The sequence below is a fragment of the Crinia signifera genome, chromosome 4 (genome assembly GCF_055691185.1).
Source record: "Crinia signifera chromosome 4, ASM5569118v1, whole genome shotgun sequence".
In the NCBI taxonomy this organism is placed as follows: domain Eukaryota; kingdom Metazoa; phylum Chordata; class Amphibia; order Anura; family Myobatrachidae; genus Crinia; species Crinia signifera.
The window spans coordinates 192,265,714-192,278,053 of NC_139220.1; the positions used below are offsets into that span (position 1 = coordinate 192,265,714).

The following is a 12,340-nucleotide window of genomic DNA, read 5'->3' on the forward strand; positions in this document are numbered from 1 at the left end:
TATAAATACATGCTGGAATTATGCTGTACATGCGGCATCCTCGTTCTCTACCTGGGAGAGGCGACATCCCTTCAAGTACTCCTTGGTGCATTATTATTAATGCGGCCTGATTATCGCTGCAATTTGTTGCAATAAGGAATCTGTATTACTATTCACCAAGATGTAGAATTTTTCTAAGTCTACAGGTCAGGGGCTGCAATAATAACACTTCCCAGCGACCAGGAGCTTTGCGAGCCAACTAAATGCCGCACGAACCCCCTCCCCATGCTGGATGGTGAATGACCCCACAGGCATTCAAATGGATGTTTTGCATAAACATCCATTTGCAGCCTTGCGTGTGGTCGCCAACCATCAAATGATTTCTTTAGTGTTTGCAAATCTAAGTAACTCTCTGGTTACTCAGATTTGCAGCACCCTGCTACGTGAACAGAGCTGGCAGCTGAAATCCGGTGCTGTCAGCTGCCTGTCCACGGAAGGCAGGTAGTCCCCCCCCCCCGTTCGCATTGGGACGCCCAGCGGTTTCATGGGTAACCCAACATGCCCCTCCCTGAGGCCATGCAAGTCTCTGAAGGTACCTGCACAGCTCTGCAAATGGGCATAACCAAATATGCACAGGCCTTAACCATTGTGAATTAGCAATGGGGAGAATCAACTAGAATGACCTCCTAAGTGTGAAGTAACATGTTTATATTGCAATCACATTACTTCCAGCTTTGCCCCCTTAATTTCACAACTGCGTGCACGTGAAAGTGGGAAGGAACCTTCAGATCCCTTTTCTGAACCCCTTCTCCACAAAAGGTAGCCCTTAGGTCCAGAGGTAAGAGCGCACCCAGATTGCATTGAATATGCAATCCATAATAAATGGGCCCCTATATTTGTACACAGATGTGAAAACTACATAGAACTGATACTAATCAAATCAAATTTTTATTTGTCACATACAGAAATCATACATAGTACAATATGTAGTGAAACGCTTATTATATAACTGTCCTACATTACGATAAGTAGATCGGCTGAGGAAGAGTGTAAAGAGAATGTGTCGGGTAGGTCTAGAAAGAAAGTCCCGGTACTAGGAGGTCTGGTTGAGGGCTCTAAAGGCCTGCGAGAAAAAGATCCTTCTCATTCGTTCTGTGTTTGCCTTCAATGAGCGCTAACGTTTCCCTGACCGCAACAGAGAGAATAGTCCATTGTTGGGAAGGCTGAGGCCCTTATTATCTTCCTGGCTTTGGTCCAGCATTGCTTGCTGTATAAAGGGTCCAGGTCTGGAAGCTCAATCACCAGCAATACAAGGGCTCTAGAGGTACTAGATGGACTGCAAGCTACAAACTATGGGTTGAGTGGTTCACTAAAACTAGGGTTGATCACCAGAAAAAAAGGTCAAAGTCAAGCCAGATGGCAAAATAAGGTGTATTTAGTAAAACAAAGAAAAGATCTATTCGGTACTTATGTTTTATCTGGGCGCCCAATTAGCATACGTACGGCACCGTAGGGAAATTGCATCGCATTGCATGCAATTTTTTTTGCATGCGATGCGATTTTCCTTTGTAATTTATTCACTGCTTTCGGTACTTGTGGAGTATCACGGCTCCCACGACCTGCATCGTATGCAGATCGTATGCTAAAAATCGCATCGCATCGCATCGGGCATACGATGGCATACGATGCGATGCGATGTTTTACCGATTTTTGACTATTTTAGCTCAAAAATCGTATGCCATCGCATAACATCGTATGCCATATGTAGTGGCATACGATGTCATACGATGCGATACGATGTTTTACCGATTTTTGAGCAAAAATTGTCAAAAATCGGTAAAACATCGGATAACATCGTATGCCATATGTAGTGGCATACGATGTCATACGATGCGATACGATGTTTTACCGATTTTTGAGCAAAAATGGTGAAAAATCGGTAAAACATCGGATAACATCGTATGCCATATGTAGTGGCATACGATGTCATATGATGCGATACGATGTTTTACCGATTTTTGATCAAAAATGGTGAAAAATCGGTAAAACATCGCATGGCATCGTATGCCATTGATGCGATACGATGTTTTACCGATTTTTGAGCCATTTTAGCTCAAAAATCGTATGCGATCGCATCGGATGCCATACGATGGCATCCGATGCGATGCGATGGCACTCGATTTTGCACTGAAATGCATCAGAATGCATTGAAATGTGTATTAAAGTAGTGAAATGCCCCCAAATGCCATTTTTCATAGTGCACCACCCCCACTATCAACGTCAACCCGAAGCGTGGCGAGCGCAGCGAGCCCGCGAGGGGCGGCGGTACGCGTCCTACGACCTTTTCATACCCCCACTATCCACGTCGGCGTGGAGTTGAGAATAGAATAGTGTGGCGAGCGCAGCGAGCCACCGAGCCCGAAGCGTGGCGAGCGGACGCGGATACCTTCACAGCTATACGCGTCTCCTCGCGGGCTTTACAGGTATCCGCGTCCCCTCGCGGGGCTCGCTGCGCTCGCCACGCTTCGGGCTCGGTGGCTCGCTGCGCTCGCCACACTATTCTATTCTCAACTCCACGCCGACGTGGATAGTGGGGGTATGAAAAGGTCGTAGGACGCGTACCGCTGCCCCTCGCGGGCTCGCTGCGCTCGCCACGCTTCGGGTTGACGTTGATAGTGGGGGTGGTGCACTATGAAAAATGGCATTTGGGGGCATTTCACTACTTTAATACACATTTCAATGCATTCTGATGCATTTCAGTGCAAAATCGGGTGCCATCGCATCGCATCGGATGCCATCGTATGGCATCCGATGCGATCGCATACGATTTTTGAGCTAAAATGGCTCAAAAATCGGTAAAACATCGGGTACTTGTGAGTTATCCGGGCGTCCGATTTTGTACTTACGATTTGCATGCGATTTGCATGCGATATCGCATACGATATCGCATACGATATCGGATCCGATTTGCGATTTACATGCGATTTACATGCGATTTAGCATGCGATTTGCATCAGATTTGCTATTCATTTCATTACCCCACTATCCCCAAAGTGTGTCTATCAACGTGAACCCGAAGCGTGGCGAGCGCAGCGAGCCCGCGAGGGGCGGCGGTACGCGTCCTCCGACCTTTTCATGCCCTACTATCCACTAGGGCGTGGAGTGAGAATAGAATAGTGTGGCGAGCGCAGCGAGCCACCGAGCCCGAAGCGTGGCGAGCGCAGCGAGCCCCGCGAGGGGACGCGGACACCTGTGAAGCCCGCAAGGGCACGCGGATACCTGTGAAGGTGTCCGCGTCCCCTCGCGGGGCTCGCTGCGCTCGCCACGCTTCGGGCTCGGTGGCTCGCTGCGCTCGCCACACTATTCTATTCTCACTCCACGCCCTAGTGGATAGTAGGGCATGAAAAGGTCGGAGGACGCGTACCGCCGCCCCTCGCGGGCTCGCTGCGCTCGCCACGCTTCGGGTTCACGTTGATAGACACACTTTGGGGATAGTGGGGTAATGAAATGAATAGCAAATCGGTACTTGTGAGGCTCCCGATTTTGTATTTACGATTTGCATGCGATTTGCATGCGATATCGCATACGATATCGCATACGATATCGGATCCAAAATCGGACGCCCAGATAACTCACAAGTACCAAACATCGTATCGCATCGATGGCATACAATGCCATGCGATGTTTTACCGATTTTTCACCATTTTTGCTCAAAAATCGGTAAAACATCGTATCGCATCGTATGACATCGTATGCCACTACATATGGCATACGATGTTATCCGATGTTTTTCCGATTTTTGACCATTTTTGCTCAAAAATCGGTAAAACATCGTATCGCATCGTATGACATCGTATGCCACTACATATGGCATACGATGCCATGCGATGGCATACGATTTTTGAGCAAAAATGCTCAAAAATCGGTAAATCATTGTATCGCATCGTATGACATCGTATGCCACTACATATGGCATACGATGCCATGCGATGGCATACGATTTTTGAGCAAAAATGCTCAAAAATCGGTAAAACATCGCATCGCATCGTATGCCATCGTATGCCACTATATATGGCATACGATGCCATACGATGGGAGCCGTGATACTCCACAAGTACCCTGCTTTCTACCCGCGGGCGGTTCGATGCGATCGTACCGCAACGCAAAATCACATGCGATCGCCTGCGATTTTATAGGATGCAATGCCATTGACTTTGCTATACATTTGTATAAGATGCAATGAGATGTAGGCACCCCCCCACTATCCTCACCACCCCGAAGCGTGGCGAGCGGCGGCGGAACGCATCCTCAAGACCTTTTCATACCCCCACTATCCACGTCGGTGTGGAGTCGATTTTATATAGTGTGGCGAGCGCAGCGAGCCACCAAGCCCGAAGCGTGGCAAGGCACCGTGGATTACCTTACATGTATTCCACGTCCCCTCGCCATGCTTCGGGCTCGGTGGCACGCTGCCCTCACCACACTGTATAAAATCAAATAAACGCCGACGTGGATAGTGGGGGTATGAAAACGCATTCTGCCGCCCCTCACGGAGCTCGCAGCGCACACCACGCTTCATGGTGGCATGGATAGTGGAGGGGGGGCCTAAATCTCCTTGCATTTCATACAAATGTAAAGCAAAGTCAATGGCATCGCACCCTATAAAATTGCATGCAATCGCATGCGATTTTGCGGTGCGATTGCATGCGATGCGATCACATCGCATCGCACCTGCGGCCAGAGTGCACTGAATAAATTACATAGGAAAATCGTAATCATAAGTCAGTTTGTTTCTACCACTTTAATCACTGTTGTTTCCAATTGTAAAGCGCAACAGAATATGCTGTGCTATTATGTAAATAAATAAATAAGTAGCAAGTTAGCTTATCTCAGTAATTGAAGCCAAAGGTCAGGACAGAAAGCAGTCAAGGAAGATTTTCAGCAGAGATTTGTGGCTGGAAAGGCATCCTGATGCTTATTAATACCCCTTTTAGACATACTACCTGGGATTTTGGTCAGGTTTACCCGGGATTTTCAACCCAGGTCACTCCCGGGATTTTAGTAACAGACCCCCTTTCACACTACACCTCAAATCCGGGAAAAACCCGGGTATACCCCTTTCACACATAAGCCAGGCTTTTCAAGCATTTCAGTGTGTCATCATTAAAATGGGACACGCCCCGGCAGCAAAAAAAAACAACATCACATGTTTAAAACTGAAAAACCCTGGCAAACCCATTCAGACATAAGCCGGGTATTACACCCGGGAGTTAAATACCGGGAAAAACCCTGGTCAATTGCAGGTGCTCAGTATCCGCAAGTGAAATCCCGGGTATACCCTTTCAGACATACGCTAGTCCCGGGTCTGGGCGCGTTCATGTGAAAAAACCCGGGATTTTCGCGTATGTCTGAAAGGGGTATAACAAAGAGCAGGATTGAAAAAATATCAGTGGTCAAAGTGAGTCACCACCGATCAAAGATACTCAGTATTGTACTACATTTCTTTAACTACAAAGGCAGGATTATGCAGTCTCTTGGATTGCAACTTTAATGTGATATATATAGAGAGAGAGAGAAAACAAGGGGGCCCGGCACTCAGGATATCATAGTCCAATATCTGCTGGGGTAGCCATCCTGTGATGCACTGCACCAATGTAGACAAATGCCGCCTCAGGGAGGACGACCTGGTGGGCTTGAAACAATTGTTGGATTGTTCATGTCTGTTTGAATAAGGAACACTGATTGCAAGTCTCCGAGTGACGCCCCTGCTTTGGTGAGCTATTGTGCTGTATATTTGGGGTAACCCCCCTGGGAAGGCACCGGAGCCATACTTGACCTACAGTGGGAGTGCCGGATTTCTTTTGGATATATATATATATATATATATATATATATATATATATATATATATATAGTGCTATTTCTGTAGAAAAATAGGTTCAGGAACTCCTTGTCAAGGAGCAGAATGGGTGGAGATATGGGAGGAGCTTTGCTGGGGGTGGAGCTTGAAACAGTGTATAGATTATTATTTTTTCTTGAATGTCAATATTTGGGCTGTAAGACTGGTATAGAGGGGAACTGTGGTACTGGAAGAAGGAGATAGAGGAGGACTGACACAGGATGACTGGCAGAAGGGGGCACAGGATGACTGGTAGAGGGACACTCACTGCAAAATAAATTGTCTCTCAGCCCACACCACCACACATTAAAAACAGGGATAGTGTGCACACCAAAAAATTGACACTGTAATCAGAGGCGTAACTAGATATTCATGGGCCCCATAGCAAAAGTTTGTAAGGGCCCCCTATTTAGCAACTGATGGTGATAAATGTATGTAAAACATAATACTTAGACAATAAATATGGGCCCCCTTCAGCTCTAGGCCCCATAGCAGCTGCACCCCTTGCACCTATGGTAGTTACGCCCTTGACTGTAATGCTTACTACACATTATGTCACACACCATAATGCCCATTTCACATTATACCACACATCGTAATGCCCTTATATATTATACCACATACCGTAATGCCAATTACATATTATACCATACACCAGTGGTTCCCAAACTGTGTGCCTAGGCACCCTGGGGTGCCTCGGGATATTTGCAAGGGTTCCTCAGGTTTGGTGTCCACCACTAAAAAATTTTTTTTTATGCTCAAAATGATAGGCAAAACCATTTCTGGTGGCTGCCAATCATAAAATGTATGGACAATTTGAACCACAGCTATGTTCACAGCTATTTATTTTAAATATAATCTTTTTCCAAATGTGTCACACCCTATAATAAAACCCATGACCTGTTCCACTAGAAGTAGACACCTCAAATACATACACACATGCATACATACATTTATATAAGGTGGTGTGTGTGTGTGCCTCCGGGCAACTGGGACAAACTTATGCCACTGTGATCCAACGACTGTATCCCATGTTGTCATAGGTCAACATGGACACTGAATAAGTGTGCTGCATCCAGTGGCGTAACTAGAAACATGTGGGCCCCATAGCAAAAGTTTGTAAGGGCCCCTATTTCTCACCTAATGCTAAAAAATGCATAAAGCTAAAGCATATAATAATTTGACAGGCAAAATGGGCCCCTCTCAGCTCTGGGCCCCATAGCAGCTGCACCCCCCGCACCCATGGTAGTTACGCCCTTGGCTGCATCCCCTCGCATGGCGAGCAGCTTCAGACACAGTTTTATTCTCGATCTTTTTTTTCATGTCGACATTTTGAACATGTTGACCTTTTTCATGTGTCGACCTAATGACTGTGACCATGATTCGGTCCTCTGCGCGCTCGCATGGAGGACCGATGTTTTGGTCGTGCGCATTTCTGAGCATGCGCCTGGTAATTGTGGCCATGGGGAACAGAGTGTTCGCAAGGCGCACGCACCCAAGATTGCGAGTGGGGGTGTTAGGCCGAGGGATTCGCCCATGGGAATGCCCAGCTTTTTTTCTATGGGCATTCCAATGGAAATCACCCTGTGACCTGAGAGTCACTTAGACATGCATGCAACTTTCACATTATTTGATGGTCAACGAATGGATGCTAAACATCCATTCACAGCCATGCAGGGGTATTCGAAAGGGGTTGGTGGCATATGCGAACAGCAGGCGGGAGAAAAATGACACGCAGCGTTGTGTGTCAACCAGAATAACCCCCACTGTGCTCAAACCACTCCAATAAGCTGATTTACAGGGCAAGTACATTATCTCTTCGGACTTTCTCTCCACGGCTTAGTAAATAGACCCCGTTATTCAGGGCTTAAAGTGGTCCTTGAGAGGTGGTGGAACTCCGTTCCCCTAACACCGACCCCTCCCCATTAGGCAGAGCCTAGACCAGAGCCTAGATAATGGTCCCACAACACATGGTAGCACAATCGTATACAAATTACACCAAGTGCCCTTGATTCATATTAAATCACACAGTAATGCCCCTTATAAACATAATGTCCACAGTTGTTCATCTTTACTTTACATTACATACGCCGTGTCAGAAGAAGAAGCTGCTGGTACAGGCTTTTCTATCGAAATTACTATTTAGGACTGTGGTAGAGGTGGAACTCAGTTCCCCCTACCATTAGAGGTGGAGGAACTCAGTTCCACCTCGTTCCGCCTCACTTTAACCCCTGCCGTTATTACACAAATATATGTGACCATATTAACACAGCTCTCCAGTTGCCTAGGGATTATCCGCTCTGCAATGCATTTGAACACCAGCATTATTATGGTTAGGGTTTATAATGGGAAGTACAATAGCCTTTGTATAACTAGTGATGCTCGTAGTATGAACATGACACTGTACAGTAATAGCTTCCTTCCGCACTCCGCAGAAGAAGTAAAATCTGAGGTCACAGCAATATATCCGACTCCGGCGGTGTCGCAAGCATTAAACTCCCCCATGGAGTAAAGCTGATAAGCGGCCCCTTCGTGTCAGGTTCGTGTTTCCGGGTGGAAGTGTTAGGCGGCGCACGGGTGTATGATGGCGGCAGAAGCCGGCGGAGGGGAGCCGCTGGTTCGGTTCGTGAAGCTGAGTGGGAGAGCGGCAGGTGAGGGAGATACGGGGGCATAGAAGGGCAGGCACGGCAGCTGTTGGGCACCGGAGGCCGGAGTAGGGAGGTGGCATAGTCTGGCATATCTCTTCCCGGGCAGTGATACTTATGCTGGTATATACAGTAGGTGGCATTGCCTGGGGAGGGGAAGCGGTGCTCGGCATACTGAGTGTGCTTGTCTGTAATCCTTCATTATACTTTCACTGAACTTTACTTGTACCCCTGGAGGGAGGAGGGAGCACCCCAGCTGCTGTCATCCTGTCCCCTCACATGGACTAGCTTTAGATGTTCATATCCACCCTGGACTGTTATAAACTGCGATGCCCACGTTTCATTACTAATCATATCTGATGCTCTAGTCTTTACCTGTTTTATCTTTGAGTAATCTGTGAATTTAATCTGAAATGTCATATCCTGTTGTCACTGATGTACACAGTATATGATCTTCTGATGTTTGACGGCAATGAAACTTTTCTTTAATGTTTTAATTGAGAAACTCTAGTGCTCTAATAGTATTACAATGTTTCCCAAAGACTTCAGTTAAATTATAGTGCATCTACTGTATGTACAGTAGTACTCTCTTTACAGTCTGTGCTGCAATTACAGTGTGCCAAGGTCTGATTTATACAGGACTGACGCCGTTGTTTAGTTTTTATTTTTTGTTTTCTTTTGTTTTGTAACAATTGCTAATAGTAGTTTGGCAGACAAATATTGACAGACCCTGGAATAAAGCAGGCTGTGAGGTAGAGATCTAGATAATCTCAGGTGGGTCTATTGCACCAATGATAAGGGTGTTGCAAATGCCCTCTGACAGCTATGTTTGTTTCTTTCACAAGAATAAATATAAGGACGGCATGGCTGCTTAGATGTAGTCAACTGTGTACACTCAGATCCAAAATTATTTATGAGCACACAATGCAGCCACTTTGAGTACAATTCTGAATCATTCACACTTTGAGGCATGTTTATGTGTGTGGGACACTTGATAATAATTATGGTATAGAGATATTAAAGCGATATAATGGCTGTTTGGTGATGGATATTTGATTTTATAGAAGTTTTTCTAATAGTGATTATTATTATTATTATTATTGTTGGCATAATTTATGACATTTGTACCTGACTCCTAGTTTTTGTAATTTATCCAAGCCAGCCAGTCAATACTAACTTGTCACCTGTGTTATCTCTTGCACAGTCGAACAAAGGAATATCTAAACTGGCGGCATCTTGAAACTGCTTTCATGGTCCATCAGCATCTAAAAATATTTATAAGAGCACTGATTAAATGTACCACTGGCACAAAACAAGCTTCATGGGTATGGATCTTAAAATCCATTTCCTGACAGCAAATGATTGGTTTCTAAATTGATATAAGATTACAATTGCCCATTTCTGTATGGCTTGTGGTGCATTGAAATCGAATCTTAGCCTATATAGTTCCTCTTTACCCCAGTTGGAGTGATAAAAAAAAAACTGCTCTCTTGCATTTTTTGGGCTCCTTGTTTCACTGTAAAGTCTTTATTGGTAAAAGTACATATACTAAAACTGTGCTGGGATCCTATGATTGCTCCTCTGATCTAAACTGTATTTTGGCTAGCTCTGTAAAATTTTGACATTTTTCGAAATGGGGTGAATTCGATTGTTTTGGGATATAAATGAATGAGCGCACACAATGGAGCCATTTAATTTATGGGCAACCATTAATGATTGCACTTGGCACACCCATATAGACTTAAAACGGTTTGCACTGTCTAAAGTCCTTGTTGGGACGCCACAAACTGTTTGAACACTTCTTACCACAAAAAGCTATGAGAAGAAATGCCCCATTTGCTTTTCTTGAGCCAAAACAGAACAACCATTCTACTGGTGGGAGATGGGGAGAACATTTGAATCACTCCCAAGATGTCAGAAAAGAATAAAGTTGTTTGTTTTATTTTCTCATTCAGTCAAGTGGTTGAAACCTCACCATAGCAATTACATACATAATTGATGTTTCAGTGGGATTGTGTTTTACTTTAATTAAGGTGTATACATAAGTCCAACTAAAATATACGTGATGTATCGTGCACATTGTTGTTGTTTACTATTCAGTGTACACAGGGGTTTAGGGTCATTTTAATTTAAAACAATATAAATAGCTATGGGAAGGCAGTCCCAGTACTATTCAATTAACCACACTGTTAAGCCTGACAAGAGGACTTCTTCCCCTCCTGAAGTGCAAGCAGAAAAAACTCAGCAGAAGCTGAGGATACGTCGGTAAAACTCGTCAAATTTGCAGATGACACCACGCTAATTGGTCTGATCACAGATGGAGTAGAGTCTGCCTACAGGCAAGAGGTGAAATGGCTAGTCACATGGTGCAGCACCAACAACCTACAGTTAAATACATTAAAGACAGTTGAGGTGATCATAGACTTCAGGAAGAACCCCCCTACGCTCCCCCTGCTAACAGTTGAGGGGAGTGCAGTAGTGGTAGTGGAATCCTTCAGATTCCTAGGCTCCTAGATTGCCAAAGACCTAAAGTGAAAGGGCAACATAGACGCCATTGTGGGAAAAGCCCAGTAGAGGCTGTTCTTCCTACGCCATCTCAGGAAGTTCAAACTGCTACAGGAACTCCTGGTGTTCTTCTTCTCAGCTATTATCCAATCTGTGATCAGTACCTCCATTATAGTTTGGTATGGCTCGGCCTCAGCTCATGACAGGAAGAGATTACAACGAATTGTAAAAGCAGCGGTTCGGATCTCCCTGCGATTGAGGACATATACAGATCTAGAGTTACGAAGCGAGCTGGAAGGAGTATAAGTGACCACTCCCACCCAGCTCATGACTTGTTCAGAAAGCTGCCCTCTGGGAGGAGGTTCGTCTCTCGACTGACGCAGGAACAGTTTTTTTTTTTCCCCCCAAGCAATTTCCCTAATAAACTCAATGGACGGTCATCCCATCCTATTTTCAACTAAAAATTGACACATGTACCTAGCAACTAGAATGCCCTCCCCCACGTTTATTGGTCCTGTTTGGTATTAATCTGTTATGTATGTATACTGTATGGGAGCATTGGTTATGGGAATCAAATTCCTTGTGTATAGTGTGCACTGATATACTTGGCAATAAAGTGATTGTGATTCTGAGAAATCCAATGAAACAGTCAGTATGTTTTCTGGTTTTAGCTCTGTGCAAACAGGATTGTGGCAGGCAGGCAAATCAGAGTATTTTGGTTCTAAAGACTTAAGACGCCCATCTTAAGGTGTGAGACAGGTCAGCTACCACCTAATGATGAGGGCTATTGAATAGCTCTGGGCCTCTCTCATGGTGCTATTCCATATTGATTTGAATAATTTCAACCCCATTGAGTGCCTTCTATGTTCAAGAAAATGATGCAGGTTCTAGATCACCTGGGGGACTGGATTGAGTGCTGACACACACACCTACCAGCATTCCTATTTTCTGGATAACTGATCCCATACGTAGGCAGCAGGTTGTCATTGACCACATTTTAAAATAATATATTGTGCTGTATTTTAATTATCTCTTTGACAGTCTACACATTGCATTTTCTGACTACTGTTCCCTACAGATCTCATGGGATCTGGCTTTATATAGCTACGATATTGCTAAATGGTTTCACCTGTTTATTCTATCTGCGACTTCATTATATGTCGCAAACTTTAAAAATTTAGCAGTATTGTAGTGTTCATGCTAGCCGCCGCCAACTTTGAAAACCCCTACCTGGGGTGTCGCTGTCTGCTGTAGTGCTTCTAGCACAGTGTGGTCTGTATATCAGCACTGATATGCAAACCAGACCTATGCT

The 12,340-nt window shown here is 45.0% G+C and overlaps 1 protein-coding gene across 4 annotated transcripts in view; it reads left to right on the forward strand.

Annotated features, from left to right (window-relative positions):
• Window positions 1-8,371: 8,371 nt before the first annotated feature.
• The window catches only part of KLHDC10 (kelch domain containing 10), a 72,887-nt gene continuing 68,918 nt past the window's right edge, over window positions 8,372-12,340 (forward strand). For 2 of the 4 annotated variants that reach the window (XM_083183312.1, XM_083183313.1), the window contains exon 1: window positions 8,396-8,529. In XM_083183312.1, the coding sequence (XP_083039438.1) occupies window positions 8,460-8,529 (70 nt within the window). In that variant the 5' untranslated portion in view covers window positions 8,396-8,459. Of the gene's footprint in view, window positions 8,530-12,340 lie in introns of all 4 variants that reach the window. The other 2 variants (XM_083183315.1, XM_083183314.1) reach the window with 2 other exon arrangements.